The sequence below is a fragment of the Macrosteles quadrilineatus genome, unplaced genomic scaffold (genome assembly GCF_028750875.1).
Source record: "Macrosteles quadrilineatus isolate MER2022 unplaced genomic scaffold, UCM_ALF_1.0 Scaffold_6__1_contigs__length_79288215, whole genome shotgun sequence".
NCBI lineage: Eukaryota > Metazoa > Arthropoda > Insecta > Hemiptera > Cicadellidae > Macrosteles > Macrosteles quadrilineatus.
The window spans coordinates 59,923,924-59,943,536 of record NW_026542599.1 but is presented as its reverse complement, the minus strand read 5'-3'; the positions used below and the strand labels follow the sequence as shown (position 1 = coordinate 59,943,536).

At 39.9% G+C, this 19,613-nt stretch overlaps 1 protein-coding gene across 1 annotated transcript in view; it reads right to left on the bottom strand.

The window, feature by feature from the left end:
- The window catches only part of LOC128996642 (kinesin-like protein KIF21A), a 153,964-nt gene that overhangs the window by 10,980 nt on the left and 123,371 nt on the right, over positions 1 to 19,613 (bottom strand). The window contains exon 24 of the mRNA XM_054422062.1: positions 5,940 to 6,045. Coding sequence (XP_054278037.1) covers positions 5,940 to 6,045 — 106 coding nt within the window. The remainder of the gene's footprint in view (positions 1 to 5,939; positions 6,046 to 19,613) is intronic.

The window sequence follows — 19,613 nt, the reverse complement described above, 5'->3', positions numbered from 1 at the left end:
CACACCTTTACTGTACGATCTGTCAACACAACACATGTAGTTATCAGGACATAAGCTGTGGAGACACTATACAATAGTCTGGTCTCTTGGTCATACTTGACAGTCACCACATTGTTTGGATGACCTCCTAGTGTCTGACTCTCCTTACCCTCAGTCAGATCCCACACCTTTACTGTACGATCTGTCAACACAACACATGCAGTTATCAGGACATAAGCTGTGGACACACTATACAATAGTCTGGTCTCTTGGTCATACTTGACAGTCACCACATTGTTGGGATGACCTCCTAGTGTCTGACTCTCCTTACCTTCAGTCAGATCCCACACCTTTACTGTACGATCTGTCAACACAACACATGTAGTTATCAGGACATAAGCTGTGGACACACTATACAATAGTCTGGTCTCTTGGTCATACTTGACAGTCACCACATTGTTTGGATGACCTCCTAGTGTCTGACTCTCCTTACCTTCAGTCAGATCCCACACCTTTACTGTACGATCTGTCAACACAACACATGTAGTTATCTGGACATAAGCTGTGGACACACTATACAATAGTCTGGTCTCTTGGTCATACTTGACAGTCACCACATTGTTGGGATGACCTCCTAGTGTCTGACTCTCCTTACCCTCAGTCAGGTCCCACACCTTTACTGTACGATCTGTCAACACAACACATGCAGTTATCAGGACATAAGCTGTGGACACAATATACAATAGTCTGGTCTCTTGGTCATACTTGACAGTCACCACATTGTTTGGATGACCTCCTAGTGTCTGACTCTCCTTACCTTCAGTCAGATCCCACACCTTTACTGTACGATCTGTCAACACAACACATGTAGTTATCTGGACATAAGCTGTGGACACACTATACAATAGTCTGGTCTCTTGGTCATACTTGACAGTCACCACATTGTTGGGATGACCTCCTAGTGTCTGACTCTCCTTACCCTCAGTCAGATCCCACACCTTTACTGTACGATCTGTCAACACAACACATGCAGTTATCAGGACATAAGCTGTGGACACAATATACAATAGTCTGGTCTCTTGGTCATACTTGACAGTCACCACATTGTTTGGATGACCTCCTAGTGTCTGACTCTCCTTACCTTCAGTCAGATCCCACACCTTTACTGTACGATCTGTCAACACAACACATGTAGTTATCTGGACATAAGCTGTGGACACACTATACAATAGTCTGGTCTCTTGGTCATACTTGACAGTCACCACATTGTTGGGATGACCTCCTAGTGTCTGACTCTCCTTACCTTCAGTCAGATCCCACACTTTTACTGTACGATCTGTCAACACAACACATGTAGTTATCTGGACATAAGCTGTGGACACACTATACAATAGTCTGGTCTCTTGGTCATACTTGACAGTCACCACGTTGTTGGGATGACCTCCTAGTGTCTGACTCTCCTTACCTTCAGTCAGATCCCACACCTTTACTGTACGATCTGTTAACACAACACATACAGTTATCAGGACATAAGCTGTGGACACACTGTACAATAGTCTGGTCTCTTGGTCATACTTGACAGTCACCACATTGTTGGGATGACCTCCTAGTGTCTGACTCTCCTTACCTTCAGTCAGATCCCACACCTTCACTGTGCGATCTGTTAACACAACACATACAGTTATCTGGACATAAGCTGTGGACACACTATACAATAGTCTGGTCTCTTGGTCATACTTGACAGTCACCACATTGTTGGGATGACCTCCTAGTGTCTGACTCTCCTTACCTTCAGTCAGGTCCCACACCTTTACTGTACGATCTGTTAACACAACACATACAGTTATCAGGACATAAGCTGTGGACACACTGTACAATAGTCTGGTCTCTTGGTCATACTTGACAGTCACCACATTGTTCGGATGACCTCCTAGTGTCTGACTCTCCTTACCCTCAGTCAGATCCCACACCTTTACTGTACGATCTGTCAACACAACACATGCAGTTATCAGGACATAAGCTGTGGACACACTATACAATAGTCTGGTCTCTTGGTCATACTTGACAGTCACCACATTGTTGGGATGACCTCCTAGTGTCTGACTCTCCTTACCCTCAGTCATATCCCACACCTTTACTGTACGATCTGTCAACACAACACATACAGTTATCAGGACATAAGCTGTGGACACACTATAATAGTCTGGTCTCTTGGTCATACTTGACAGTCACCACATTGTTGGGATGACCTCCTAGAGTCTGACTCTCCTTACCCTCAGTCAGATCCCACACCTTTACTGTACGATCTGTCAACACAACACATGTAGTTATCAGGACATAAGCTGTGGAGACACTATACAATAGTCTGGTCTCTTGGTCATACTTGACAGTCACCACATTGTTGGGATGACCTCCTAGTGTCTGACTCTCCTTACCCTCAGTCATATCCCACACCTTTACTGTACGATCTGTCAACACAACACATGCAGTTATCAGGACATAGCTGTGGACACACTATACAATAGTCTGGTCTCTTGGTCATACTTGACATTCACCACATTGTTGGGATGACCTCCTAGTGTCTGACTCTCCTTACCTTCAGTCAGGTCCCACACCTTTACTGTACGATCTGTCAACACAACACATGTAGTTATCTGGACATAAGCTGTGGACACACTATACAACAGTCTGGTCTCTTGGTCATACTTGACAGTCACCACATTGTTGGGATGACCTCCTAGTGTCTGACTCTCCTTACCTTCAGTCAGGTCCCACACTTTTACTGTACGATCTGTCAACACAACACATGTAGTTATCTGGACATAAGCTGTGGACACACTATACAATAGTCTGGTCTCTTGGTCATACTTGACAGTCACCACGTTGTTGGGATGACCTCCTAGTGTCTGACTCTCCTTGCCCTCAGTCAGATCCCACACCTTCACTGTACGATCTGTTAACACAACACATACAGTTATCAGGACATAAGCTGTGGACACACTGTACAATAGTCTGGTCTCTTGGTCATACTTGACAGTCACCACATTGTTGGGATGACCTCCTAGTGTCTGACTCTCCTTACCCTCAGTCAGATCCCACACCTTTACTGTACGATCTGTTAACACAACACATACAGTTATCAGGACATAAGCTGTGGACACACTGTACAATAGTCTGGTCTCTTGGTCATACTTGACAGTCACCACATTGTTGGGATGACCTCCTAGTGTCTGACTCTCCTTACCCTCAGTCAGATCCCACACCTTTACTGTACGATCTGTTAACACAACACATACAGTTATCAGGACATAAGCTGTGGAGACATTGTACAAGGGTCATACTTGACAGTCACCACATTGTTGGGATGACCTCCTAGTGTCTGACTCTCCTTACCCTCAGTCAGATCCCACACCTTCACTGTGCGATCTGTTAACACAACACATACAGTTATCAGGACATAAGCTGTGGACACACTGTACAATAGTCTGGTCTCTTGGTCATACTTGACAGTCACCACATTGTTGGGATGACCTCCTAGTGTCTGACTCTCCTTGCCCTCAGTCAGATCCCACACCTTCACTGTACGATCTGTTAACACAACACATACAGTTATCAGGACATAAGCTGTGGACACACTGTACAATAGTCTGGTCTCTTGGTCATACTTGACAGTCACCACATTGTTGGGATGACCTCCTAGTGTCTGACTCTCCTTACCCTCAGTCAGATCCCACACCTTTACTGTACGATCTGTCAACACAACACATGCAGTTATCAGGACATAAGCTGTGGACACAATATACAATAGTCTGGTCTCTTGGTCATACTTGACAGTCACCACATTGTTTGGATGACCTCCTAGTGTCTGACTCTCCTTACCTTCAGTCAGATCCCACACCTTCACTGTGCGATCTGTTAACACAACACATACAGTTATCAGGACATAAGCTGTGGACACACTGTACAATAGTCTGGTCTCTTGGTCATACTTGACAGTCACCACATTGTTGGGATGACCTCCTAGTGTCTGACTCTCCTTACCTTCAGTCAGATCCCACACCTTCACTGTGCGATCTGTTAACACAACACATACAGTTATCAGGACATAAGCTGTGGACACACTGTACAATAGTCTGGTCTCTTGGTCATACTTGACAGTCACCACATTGTTGGGATGACCTCCTAGTGTCTGACTCTCCTTACCTTCAGTCAGATCCCACACCTTCACTGTGCGATCTGTTAACACAACACATACAGTTATCAGGACATAAGCTGTGGACACACTGTACAATAGTCTGGTCTCTTGGTCATACTTGACAGTCACCACATTGTTGGGATGACCTCCTAGTGTCTGACTCTCCTTACCCTCAGTCAGATCCCACACCTTTACTGTACGATCTGTCAACACAACACATGCAGTTATCAGGACATAAGCTGTGGACACAATATACAATAGTCTGGTCTCTTGGTCATACTTGACAGTCACCACATTGTTTGGATGACCTCCTAGTGTCTGACTCTCCTTACCTTCAGTCAGATCCCACACCTTTACTGTACGATCTGTTAACACAACACATGCAGTTATCAGGACATAAGCTGTGGACACAATATACAATAGTCTGGTCTCTTGGTCATACTTGACAGTCACCACATTGTTGGGATGACCTCCTAGTGTCTGACTCTCCTTACCCTCAGTCAGGTCCCACACCTTTACTGTACGATCTGTCAACACAACACATGTAGTTATCAGGACATAAGTTGTGGAGACACTATACAATAGTCTGGTCTCTTGGTCATACTTGACAGTCACCACATTGTTGGGATGATCTCCTAGTGTCTGACTCTCCTTACCTTCAGTCAGATCCCACACCTTTACTGTACGATCTGTCAACACAACACATGTAGTTATCTGGACATAAGTTGTGGAGACAATATACAATAGTCTGGTCTCTTGGTCATACTTGACAGTCACCACATTGTTGGGATGATCTCCTAGTGTCTGACTCTCCTTACCTTCAGTCAGATCCCACACCTTTACTGTACGATCTGTCAACACAACACATGTAGTTATCAGGACATAAGTTGTGGAGACAATATACAATAGTCTGGTCTCTTGGTCATACTTGACAGTCACCACATTGTTGGGATGACCTCCTAGTGTCTGACTCTCCTTACCTTCAGTCAGATCCCACACCTTCACTGTGCGATCTGTTAACACAACACATACAGTTATCAGGACATAAGCTGTGGACACACTGTACAATAGTCTGGTCTCTTGGTCATACTTGACAGTCACCACATTGTTGGGATGACCTCCTAGTGTCTGACTCTCCTTACCCTCAGTCAGATCCCACACCTTCACTGTACGATCTGTTAACACAACACATACAGTTATCAGGACATAAGCTGTGGACACACTATACAATAGTCTGGTCTCTTGGTCATACTTGACAGTCACCACATTGTTGGGATGATCTCCTAGTGTCTGACTCTCCTTAACAGCAAATAACTGTGAGCAGAAGGAAACTCTTCCCATCTCTATCTAGCAAATCCATTGTTTAGGAATCATTGTCATGTCAAAGAATAGAAACAAAAACAATAAAAAACAGTAGAAAAAATGACAAAGATAAACTTAAAAGTAGTAATGAGTGTGGGGTGTCATCGGATAGTATTTGGACATAACCCTAATTGCAACCCTATTGACAGGTCTGCCAATGAAGGGGGTGTTGAGGGAGTATTGTAGGAAATAGCTTGTCTCTAGTGGCATAGGCAGAAAAGGTAATCTAGATTACTAGATTACAGTGAATATTTCTTCTCTTTGTACTATAAACGTAGATAACAAATCTTCTTATGTACAATCATCAATATCTCTCTCTTTGATTTAACATTTATTTAATATAATGTTCATGGAAATTAAAGCACCCTGACAGAACAAACCTACTTTAGTGTTTTGGACTCACCTCGGGATGCTGTGAAGAGCAGATCGTCTGTTGCTGCGACTGCAAGGACGGCTCTTGAGTGACCTTCTGCCACATGTGTACACACCAGTGGAGCTCTCAGGCCAACCTGTGACATACTTAACTATTAGACTATGGTCTACAGGACGGAACAGTCATTTCTGACCTAATTTCAGGTCAAAAGTAGAGGTCGGGAAATGATGGGACAGGAAGATGTTGCCAAGATCACTTATTGTGTTCACAATTTTGCCCCAATCCCGGGAGATTAGGGATGGACGGGTCCCAAAATTTCAAAAAAGTATTCCCAATTTTCGGGACAGAATTACATTTGGTTTGGGAATTTTTTGGGACGAGATTTGATCCGATCGTCAGAGATTTCGCCGCTATCACAAGATATGTTAAGATAGTTCCGCGAATGCAGGAGGCGAAGTCATTTCCACAATCGCACCGTGACTGCAAGTCATACCGATGATCACAAAGTTTCTATACCTGTAAATTTTCACCCATTTTTTTGTTTTGATAGATCAGTGCCACAAATGGTAAAAATTTATTTTGCTTGTCTTTTTTAGTAGCTGCAATACTCAAGACTTTTAAAATGTGACCCGTCCTAAAACTTGGGAAGAAAAAAAAATCCCGTCCTGTCCCGAACTAAAAATGTTATCCAATCCATCCCTATGGAAGATCAACACAATCAGTCTGATATAATATTATTATATTACTTGAGAATTGTCATTGAGGCTACACAGTAAAAGTGTGTAAACCTATGTGTTAACAGCGGTCGGAAGGCCACTACGTGTGGCCACGAGATCCGTAATGTGACAAGTTGTAATATAAATAGAAAGCGACGTGCCTATAGATCGGCAGGGCCACTCTTATATATCTCTATATAGTAGTTATATCTCTGTATATAGTGCCCCCCCCCCCTTTCCTGGTTTGGCCGCCATTATTACTACTCTTGTTTACGTCTTACCCTTGGTTTTAAATGCCCTGTTGGGAGCCTTTCAAATCCAAAACACTGATATTTAACCTAACATATATCTGTAAACTTGGTCATCATAAGGATTTAATTATGTACACTTGTATAACAACTTTATTGCTCAAATATTAGAATGTATATAACAATTAAATTATTTAATATTGTTAAATATAATAAAAAAACAAAGTATCTTTTATGGTTAAAACTGATTCAAAAGCAATGAAAATGGTATATTTACATTTATATATATATATATACTAGCTGTAACCCGCGGGCTTTGCCCCGTTTAACTTCTTAATTTTCAAGATGATCTCGTTCGCATGGCTCAATCACGTAATTCCCACCCACCCACTAAGGAAAGATATGATAAAATTGTTATAAGCTCATAAAAACAATTTCCTGTTGTTGTCTCCAGATAGTTCCGACGATTGTCGAGGGAGTGCAGCACCTCTCAAGCGGAGAGAATAGAAAACAAAATTACAATGCTAAATATTATGACGAGAAACATGGGGCCACTATGGGGTGGCAAGCCGAGCTGAACAGGAATCGCGTGGAGGGCCCGCTGCCAATGTTGCGTCATAAAACAAAATGGAGAGGGCCACTAAGTGTGGCCTTTCCATTCCATAGGCAAGGAGAAGAGAACAATAAATACAACCGCTAAGGGTTAAGTATAATTACTAATGTTAAGAGGTGTGACTTACATCTTGTTGCCACAATCACAATAGACGTTAACAATTTCACCATTATTGCAAGATGATCATAATCAGTCTAATACAGTAGACCTAACCGACCCTAAGGGGATCGGACCTAAGTCGTATAACTCAAAAGGTCGGTTAAAACGGGCAATCCCTAACAACATAAAAAGTGCTATTTATTTTGAACTATACAATCACTAGCAGAGTACCCGTCCTTTGTACGGGGTTGGCGTATAAGTATAAAATGCTTATTACATTGATACTATTGTGTATCATAGCTTTTGTAGCTGCTTGGTTCATATTAGCTGTTGTCATATCACGCTCATCTCCTTTTTTCTTATTGATAGAAACGCCACAAAACACGCCGTCAAATACCTTCAGTGGAATAAATTATAGTTAGTTGTAGGCAAGGGTCAATAAAAATTCTTCTTTTAATAACTTTAGTAGGCCTACTATAATATTAATTGATGCTTTCCAAATCCCTTGTAATACAGTACAGAACTTTTTGTTGAAATTAAAGATAATAGCAACCATTTTCTTTTACGAGACAGGCTGTTTATTTATAGCCTCTTACTGGAGGCTTTAGTCATAAAAATTATCTTGACCTTGGAGTCGTTAACCCCAACCCCTGCACTCCCTAAAAGTTGCGTTATTTGTTTACTCTAGCGATAAGATAACTCTAGATTATATTAGAAAAGCGGCTGTTTTCAGAAATATGATTTTTTGCAATAAATTCAAAATAGCTTATTCTTAGTCACATCCTTCGGAGATGAGTGTATAGTTCCCGTCCCCGAGCGTGGGAACGGACCAACTTCAAAGCTGGTTCAAGGTGACACTTTAAAAGTTTTACCTAAACAATAATAAATACTAATGCAACATAAACGTATGTACATTATTGTTTCATATCGATATTTTTTATATGCAAATAAATATTAACCAATGTGTGAATACATCTAATATGTATATTGTTATGCCAGGGTTAGGCCTCTGATTTCTTACAGTTTTGATTATGTTGAAAAGATTTTATTATTAACTGTAAAACAATCTATGTATAGGCATAGATAAAACATACTCCCTTGTGTTGGTTAGTCTATGGTATAGATAAGCATGTTAATCGAAAACCGGTGATGTTTTATTTACAGCGTGGGGTGAAAATAGAGAAGTCTGTACATTGGTCGAGTTTTCAACCACTGGACTACTTCTAGTTGTTATTATTACCTGTATATGTTTTTGCAACCTTGTTCAGGCAAGTAAGTTTTGCGTTTAGGTTTCGAGGTTCGGAGAGTTGATTAGTTTCTCTATCGCGACGTACAATAATTTCTGATTTCGACCGTCACTACTTTACAAACATCAGTAATTTTTCAGTGGCTGCTGTGACCTTCTAGTAAGATATGTGTATAGCCTATTTCAGTAACCTCAATTACCAGTAGATATCCTTAATGACGATTGACGACTTATATAATGTTTACAAGCTTCTCCTTTGGGTAGGTTTACGAAGCCAAGCAGTGTATTTGTAGATTCCTCAATCGTACGTCCAAAGGCCGCGGCCGCCGGCGAGCATCGGAAGGAAGGACGTCACGTGGTCTGAATGACAATATTCTAATGGTCAACACTTCCGAACACACCGATTGTGGTGGATCCGACAGGTGACGTCATCAACATCCTTCCAAGGTAGACACTTAGGCGAACATGGTCAACAGCCTATGACAAGTGTTAACAGATTACGCGAAAATGCCAACACCACGCGGCCATAACCCCCCCCCCTCGTTTTGAGAGGAAGAGAATACAGTAATTTTAATTTTGGTTTTTTAGTTTTGTGAAATCCAATCTTAGTAAATTAATTGTTAGAGAGTCTATCAGCCAATAAGTTTTGGGTTTGTTTCGGTGTAACGTAGACTTCTCATCCCATTGAACATTTTGATGCTCGTTTTTGTGTCTAGTTCATGTCCGGTGACACCGATCACTAGTGACGACAAAATTTTGTTTTCATTATTTTAGGGTTAATTTTATGATTTGTACTTTGATTCTTGGTTATACTGTATAACTAGGGGACGAGTTGTTGTTTATGATTAGATCGTTTTAGGATTATCATAGACACAATATCATACTGTATAGTAAGTTGGTCCATTACACTATAATATTTTCATCAAAGACAATTGGTAATAGATAAATGTCATAGAACTATGATAGTGTATTCCCAGCCTTATGGTCCTTTGTTATGGTCAATGACAATAGTTGGAATAGTCACTCAAAGAGTGCGCCAATTTCAAAATTCTCTTCTACCCTAATATTTGGTAATTTGGTGGGGCAGGTGTTAGAAAAAGATTATATAATGCTATATAAATTGTTAACATATGTTTTATTTACATTTTATTTCTAACATGTGTTCAAATTATTCTTTTGTTTACTTGTTGAATTGTTTATGTTTACTTACAGATTGTGATTTAATAAAAACTTACTTTATATTTTCTTATACAAAATGTGAACTTTTATTAGTAAAATTAGTGGAATCAACAATGGCGACGAGTAAAATGGTAAGTAGAAAAGAATTGGATTTGTATCTCAAGAAAAGGAAATTGCTAGAACTACGCTTGAACAAACTCAAGGATGATTTACATACATGTGAGCATTCTCAAGATACATGCACTTACTATACCGATAAGCTTTCAGCAATATGGACTGACCTCGAAGATACACAGTCAAATATTGAACTTCACACGAATTCAGTAGAAAGTGAATTAGAAATTCGATGGCAGTTAGAAGAAATACATAGAGAGATACGAACATTCCTTGAAGCAGAAAAGAAAAAGTACAATACACAAACTGTAATGTCTGCCTCTACAATATCTCAACATGTATCTAATATTCCTTTCCAGCCATATACACAAGAGGAAAGTTTTCAAAACTTCACTCGGCGCTTTGAGAACTACACAAAATTACGGGGAAACTTAAGTCCAAAGGTCAAAGTGGATTTATTTTTACAATCAATCACCCCACAAATACACGAACAGCTCTACGATATTTGCATACCAGATGATCCACATAACAAGCCATATGAGGAATTGATTCATCTGTTAATGGCACAACTAGAACCAAAACCCAGTATTTGGGCACGTCAGCACAAATTCACAACACGTACTCAACTCTGTAATGAATCTGTACAATCTTACGCAAATGCTCTTCGAAAGCTCAGTGTCGAATGCCAGTTTACTTGTACACATTGTAATGAATCCGTATCTGAAATTCTACTTCGAATGCAGTTTGTCAGGGGACTAAGAGACTCTGATATACGTTTTCATCTTCTTCAAGATAAACTATTGCAACCGTTTAAAGAAGTAGTCGAGAAGGCAGCTACATTGGAACTAGTGAAAAGTGAGAGCAGAATAGTTAAGACAAATGAAAATCGAGAGGAAGTACACCAAGTATCGAGCAAGAACAAACACCTGGATAGTAAGTCAAGTAAATCTAATCATATACAACTCTCTGATTATCAATCTCGTTTTGAGAAACTGAAGAACAAGTGCTATAGATGTGGTGATGATTCACATAGAGCTCATCAATGTAAGTTCAAAAATGCAGAATGCAACTCGTGTAAACGTTTTGGTCACTTAGCAAGAGTGTGCTTAAGGAAACCAAACAAGGAAGTAAAACAATCAGATGAAACCGTAGAAAATACAAGTGATGACACTCATGAAATTTACCAACTTCATTCAAAATCAAATGACAAGTTTATGCTCGAGGTAAAAGTGGAAGGACGACTCATGACAATGGAATTAGATACAGGAGCGGCTCTCAGCATTGTATCATATGATACATTTAAACTTTTAAATTCTCCAAAAAGGATTTTCAAAACAAATGTTCAACTCAGGACATACACTGGAGAAATAATCAATCCAAGAGGAGTTGTTTTTGTAGATGTTCAGTACAAAGATCAAAGTTTTGTTGGAAAACTGTACATTGTAAACAAGTGTGTAGACTCTATATTCGGAAGAGAATGGATAAGAGAGATTCAGCTTGATGCAGCTGACATACATTCATTAGATTCAAGTGAAACAAATGAAAACATTCAAGAACTAGATAAACTGATGATTCAATACGAAGACATTTTCAAAGAAGGCATTGGGAAAATACCAAACGAAAAGGGCCATTTTAATGTAAAAGACGAAACCCAGCCAATTTACATCAAACCAAGACACATGCCATATGCATTACAAGAAAAAGTAGAGAAAGAACTTGAACGACTGGAAACTTTGGGTATAATCACACAAGTCGAATCATCTGATTGGGGCACACCAATTGTTCCGGTCGTCAAACCAAATGGTTCAGTCAGAATATGCGCTGATTATAAGGTGACATTGAACAAAGTCATCAAAGACGAACACTACCCTATACCTCGGATCGACGATATCATGTCAAAGATGCATTGTGGAAAGATATTTTGTACTCTTGATATCAGTAATGCATACTTGCACCTGGAGATGGACGAAAACAGTGCCATAATGCAAACAATCAGTACTCATAAAGGGCTGTTTAAGGTGAACCGATTAATGTTTGGAGTAAAAGTGGCACCCTTGTTATGGCAGAGATTCATGGACAAAACATTACATGGCTTAGAAGGTGTACAATGTTTCTTCGATGATGTCATTATCCAAGGATCTAACCGGGAACAGCTTCTTCGCCGACTGAAACAGGTGTTCGAACGACTGAAGACAAACGATTTGAGACTAAATAGAGACAAATGCAAGTTTTTCCAGACGAAAATTGAGTATTTAGGTCATGTGATCGATAGCAAAGGGCTACATAAGTCAGATACCAAGATACAGAGCATTCTGAAATGTAAAAGGCCAGAAAACGTTTCTGAACTCCGAACTTTCCTGGGCCTAGCAAATTATTACAACAAATTCATAAAGAATTTGGCAACACTACTACATCCGATGAACCTACTGCTACGAAAAGGAAATCCTTTCAATTGGAATTCATCTTGTGAAAAGAGTTTTCAGAAGATTAGGGAAATTATCACAAGTGACGACGTTTTGGTTCACTTTGATCCTAGCTTACCTCTGGTCTTAGCTACTGATGCTTCACCGGTAGGTGTGGGAGCCGTTCTGTCTCACCGCTATAGAAATGGAACGGACAGACCAATTGCCTTCGCCTCTCGATCTTTAACAAAATCAGAGCAAAAATACTCTCAAATCGACAAGGAAGCCTTGGGAATATATTGCCTGAAAAAGTTTTTCCCATTTTGTTATGGCCGCAAGTTTACTTTGATTACAGACCACAAACCGCTAGTCTCAATTTTTAATCCAGCAAAGACCTTACCAACAATCTCGGCAACACGGATATTCAACTATGCTCACTTTCTCTCCGGGTTCAACTATGACATAGAGTACAGGCAAACTGCTCATCATAGCAATGCAGATTATCTCTCACGTTTCCCTACCGAAGTTGTACAAGAAAATGCAATAGATGACCTCTCTAAGTACCACATAAACCAACTAGAAACACTTAATGTCAACAGTACCGTGGTGGCTAAGGAAACTATCAACGATTCTGTGTTGGGTCCAGTCCTACAGGCCTTAAAATCAGGACAATCTGTCGAACAATATGGATTTCACGATAAAGAACTGTCCATTCAAGATGATTGTGTACTGAAGGGCTGGAGAGTCATGATACCTCAATCCCTCAAACCTCACGTGCTTCGAGAATTACACGTAGCTCATTTAGGAGAAATAAAAATGAAGGCTTTAGCTCGCAGTTTTTGCTGGTGGAAAAGTATAGACAAGGATATTGAACAGATGGTAGCTGAATGTCGACAATGCTTAGAACAATGCAACAACCCGAGAAAAACTATCCATCCATGGGAACAACCTACTAATCCATGGGAGAGAGTGCACATCGATTTCTTAGGACCAACAGATGGCCAACAGTACCTCATATTAGTGGATGCTTTTAGTAAGTGGGTGGAGGTGATACAGACAAGAACAACTACAAGTACATGGACAGTCCAAGAAGAAGACAGTTTGTTTCCCAAGAGTTCAAAAACTTCATGAATGAATGTGGGATTGTTCACAGAACAACGGCACCATATCACCCAAACTCAAACGGCCAGGCTGAAAGATACGTGCAGACTGTCAAGAAGGCGTTAAAATCTATGGAGGGAGAAAAGGGTACACTGCCAAATAAAATCCAAAGGCTTGTAATGCAACTCAGGCAATCCCCGAATTCAACTGGTACATCAGCATACCACTTAATGTTTGGAAGGAGTGTACGAACAAACCTCGCAATAATTGTTCCAACATTAGAACCGAACAAATTTCAGAACAAGGGACTCCAAGTCGGTATAAAAAGGAATTTCAAAGTTGGAGATAAGGTTCAAGCGCGGGTATATGTCAATGGATCATCCAAGTGGTACTCAGGCTATATAACTGAAAAGCAAGGACATGTAATGTACGTAGTTCAGCTGGAAGATGGGCGAATAACTAGAAGACATGTTGATCAGCTGATTCTTCGCAGAGTGCCTCAGCACAGTAAATAGAGGAGGAGGTGTTAACATATGTTTTATTTACATTTTATTTCTAACATGTGTTCAAATTATTCTTTTGTTTACTTGTTGAATTGTTTATGTTTACTTACAGATTGTGATTTAATAAAAACTTACTTTATATTTTCTTATACAAAATGTGAACTTTTATTAGTAAAATTAGTGGAATCAACATAAATAAAATTAAAATTTTGTCTGTACATTGCTCAGAATTACATATTTTTGGTTATTTTTACGTTTTATACATTAAAGAAGCAAAAACTAGTCTTATCTCTATTTCTGTCTGTCTGCAACACTCAAGATGGCATTCTACGCTATCTTCTCCAGGAAAACAAGAGTATCTATCAAGATTCAAATCATTTTCATGTATTCACATGATTGACGAGAGTGTCTTTAGCCATTAAAATATGGCCTCACTACTTTGTAAATAAAATGACGGGCGTTCAAAAACCCAATTTTGTGCGTTTTTCCCCAGTTTCCAAAGTTTTTTCCTAATGTTTATCACATACGTCATCTATGAAATAACGAAAAGCTGTTAGTTTGGATCAAGATTATTTTTTTTTAGCCGTCACTGATATGTTTACATTATGTTGTTTTCCAAATACCGCAACCATTTCGGATCACGATTTGAAAGAAAATTCAAACCAAGTGAGATTAAACAAGTTTTTACTTAGATAACGGATTTAATTAATCGCAAGTGCAATATTGTGTAACCGTAAATTAAATTAAATAACTAGGCGTCATCCACGTCAGGAACCAGAGATTCTTTGTGCATCAAATTGTTCTTGAGTTTTGATAACCGGGAAAAAGACCACGAATCAGTGTTGTTTACGGCTGGGAAACTTACGGTACTTTTTTTAAATAATTGTCGCCAATAGCTTGCAAAAATTAGGTTTCCACTCATTGACGGCGCTTACTAATTTTATATGTACTTTGCTATGGTTAAACTGTAGAAGATTCCTAACTTAATTAATTTATGTATTTTTGTGTGTATCTGTTGTTGACGCATTAATGTCTTTATTCCTCAGTGTTTCACGAAAAAGACAAGAGCACCTTTGTTAATGAAAATGTCAACCAGAATAAAGTGTTAAAGTTAGGTTGAGGTAGTATTTTAACCAGTGACTCAACTGACTACACTATCCGTGCGTAGAACGGGAACACAGCTAGTCTAGAAAAAGATTTTTTAACACAGAGTATTAAAGGTCAACAAATGAATCTTTTATAACATTTTTTATAGCTTTTATTTGCCTTTGTGTTTTATCTTATTGAAACTATTATTGATTTATGTTGCCATGGATATTAAAAATAATAAATTCATTTAAACTTTGCAAACCGTTATTTCAACTGCAGACTTTGTTAAAAGAATTGACTATATATAGGTACCTGGTGTAAACTAACGTGACCTTAAATTTTGTTAACTTGATCAACCTGTAAGACACGTAATTGGAAGTATGGATCTTGAATACATGGAGTTGGAAGATATGGAATGTGAAGACATGGAGTTGGAAGATATGCAATTTGAAGACATGGAGGTGGAAGATATGGAATTTGAAGACATGGAGGTGGTAGATATGGAATTTGAAGACATGGAGTTGGAAGATGTGGAATTCGAAGTCATGGGGTTGGAAGATATGGAAATTGAAGAAAACCAAGATGGCGGACAACCAACAAATAATTGTAAACTCAATAAACTGCCAGTCAGGGAATACTAGGCTTCAACATAATTCCAACTCATCACTATACGTCACAGCCAAACTAGGTGACACAGACTGAGGCAATAACACTGCTGACGACACAATCTGACGACACAGCTGGCAGACGTCAACACTGCTGACTCTGTAACTGACGTCACAGCTGACATGACGTGAGAATGACATTAAAACCTGGTCCTGTGACAGCTGCAAATCAGATCAAAATGTTAATCAAATTGAAAGTTTAAAATCAAAGATCCATGACCTGTCATCAGAGGAGAGTTTTGATCCAAATGAATCATTGACTCTGGCTGCTGAATTAGGCAATGCTTTGTTGGCATAAAATAATCAACTGAAACAGCAGATTTACGAAATCAAACAAGGGAAATCCCACAACGAACTAGAATTCGAAGACAAACTTAATCTGACTGAGGAGGCTATGAAGGACCTAAAAGAAATAAATAAAAAACTACACTCTGAAGTAACATTCCTTCAGAATAAACTTGAAACTGAACGAAAACTAAAAGAAGACATCATTAAGCAAGCAGAGGTCGAAAGCGACAGCTACATGAGACAAATTAAAGATCTGTCATCCCAGAACACCTCATTGAAAAATAAAATAAAAATCTCTAATCAAGAATATAGCAAACCAACACAACAAGAAAATAGCAAACCAACACAGCAAGAATACAAAAGTGCAGAGAACACACAAGTTAAATTATTAGAAAATAAATTACGGGTACTTCAAAAAGAAAATCTACAGCTAATGGAAGCCATTCAACCATGTCCCTCACCAGATCAGAATCTCACAATGGAAATCAGAAGATTAAACAATCATGTTGAGACAATTGAACGTACATTCACCGAGGAATTACAGTCTTACAGAGAGATAATAAAAGTACTTCAAAATGAAATAGAAAGCTCAAATACAAGAAACACAAAACTGAGTAATGATACCCAACTCACACAGGAAAACCAATTTCAAACCCCAAAAAAGCTCACAAAACCTGGATCTAAAGTTGTTCCTAAATCGGTCACTGTTAAGAACAGTTTTGCACCACTTGAAACTGTTAAAATTAATGTCCAGCAAGAACTAAAACGGTCATATTTGCAAAAAAGGTTATTTCTAAATCACAAAGAAATAACAAGACCAAAGATGGAAAGCTTCGGATTGAGGGAAAGAAGAATCAGCAACGTAAATTGACTTTTTTCTGTGACAGCCATGGAAGAGACTTCGCAAACTTGTTAAAAAAGAAAGTTTCTCCTGATACTCTGGTGCATGGTCACATAATTCCTGGAGGACCTCTTCAAACAGTTATTGCGGCTGTAGAAAACACGCCGATAACTAAAGATTACACGAAGGAGGATTGGATTGTACTTGTTGCAGGAGCAAATGATGTGGCAAATATGTCAGATGCACCAGATGAAAACTTTACTAATTGTAAACTTGTTGGAAAAGGTTGCAGAAGAACTTTATCGTACAAATGTCATCTTGGCGACCATCCCTTACAGATATGATTTGATAAATGAATGCAAAAAGAATGAGATTATTAGAGAAATAAATTTTCATATAAGGAATCTGGCCATGAAGTATGGAAATGTACAAATCTTGGATCTGTACATGTTAGAGATACAACACCACACAAGAAGAGGCTTCCATATGAGCAGGAGTGGAAAACGTCACGTCAGCAAACTTGTACACCAAATATTGTCTCCCAATCTCAACACCAGGGAAAAACACATGTATACCTACTTCTATTGTTGTCGACAAACCCAACTTAATTCCTAAAAGAAGAACTGGGAATAGCAAAATACAAATTATATCAGCAATGGACGATGTGATCAAGCACTTTAGAAACGACCCAACAATTGGATTTGCACACTTCATTTCTGATGACAGACATATGGGTGCTAAAGTGGCTGTTGTCTTCCGCAAGAATTTTGGCCGACCACTCCCGCTGGACCGTTTATCAAAACACTTAGCATGTCAAAAGATACCTAATGGTTCAAAATTGTACAGCTTCATAACTAAAGCTAGATAATTTAATAAACCTTTCCCAGAAGACTATAGTACAGCTTTCAAACATCTCCATGAGCAATTCAAAACCCAAAGATTGAACACACTATTTTGCTCGGCGATTGGCTGTGTCAGGGATCTTGTTCATCCTCAAACATTTGCAGAAACACAGCTTCCAGAAGAAGACTGGAGCCACTGTTCACATGGTCTCTTACGAACAGCAAGCAGCGAGAAGACCTCTTTGGAAGGGACTATCACACCAACAGTTCTTGCTTACCCTGAAGACCAAAATTGAAGATGAATATGACACTGAGTGTCCTATCACTACAGGCTTCATCTCTGCTCCATCTGCAACGAACACAGCCCAACCCCAACCCTCGCTAGAGATCAACTCCACCTCAATGCCATCTTGTTCATCCTCAAACATTTGCAAGGCACATAGTGAACTTCCAGAAGACGACTGTTCACATGGTCTCTTACGAACAGCAAGCAGCGAGAAGACCTCTTTGGAAGGGACTATCACACCAACAGTTCTTGCTTACCCTGAAGACCAAAATTGAAGATGAATATGACACTGAGTGTCCTATCACTACAGGCTTCATCTCTGCTCCATCTGCAACGAACATAGTCCATCCTCAACCCTCGCTAGAGATCAACTCCACCTCAATGCCATCTTGTTCATCCTCAAGCATTTGAAAGGCACATAGTGAACTTCCAGAAGACGACTGTTCACATAGTCTCTTACGAACAGCAAGCAGCGAGAAGACCTCTTTGGAAGGGACTATCACACCAACAGTTCTTGCTTACCTTGAAGACCAAAATCGAAGATGAATATGACACTGAGTGTCCTATCACTACGGGCTTCATCTCTGCTCCATCTGCAACGAACACAGCCCAACCCCAACCCTCGCTAGAGATCAACTCCACCTCAATGCCATCTTGTTCATCCGCAAGCATTTGCAAGGCACATAGTGAACTTCCAGAAGACGACTGGAGCCACTGTTCACATAGTCTCTTACGAACAGCAAGCAACGAGAAGACCTCTTTGGAAGGGACTATCACACCAACACTTCTCGCTTACCTTGATGACCAAAATTGAAGATGAATATGACACTGAGTGTCCTATCACTACAGGCTTCATCTCTGCTCCATCTGCAACGAACACAGCCCAACCCCAACCCTCGCTAGAGATCAACTCCACCTCAATGCCATCTTGTTCATCCTCAAGCATTTGCAAGGCACATAATAAACTTCCAGAAGACGACTGGAGCCACTGTTCACATAGTCTCTTACGAACAGCAAGCAACGAGAAGACCTCTTTGGAAGGGACTATCACACCAACAGTTCTCGCTTACCTTGAAGAACAAAATTGAAGATGAATATGACACTCAGTGTCCTATCACTACAGGCTTCATCTCTGCTCCATCTGCAACAAACACAGCCCAACCCCAACCCTCGCTAGAGATCAACTCCACCTCAATGCCATCTTGTTCATCCTCAAACATTTGCAAGGCACATAGTGAACTTCCAGAAGACGACTGGAGCCACTATTCACATAGTCTCTTACGAACAGCAAGCAGCGAGAAGACCTCTTTGGAAGGGACTATCACACCAACAGTTCATCTCTGCTCCATCTGCAACGAACACAGCCCAACCCCAACCCTCGCTAGAGATCAACTCCACCTCAATGCCATCTTGTTCATCCTCAAGCATTTGCAAGGCACATAGTGAACTTCCAGAAGACGACTGGAGCCACT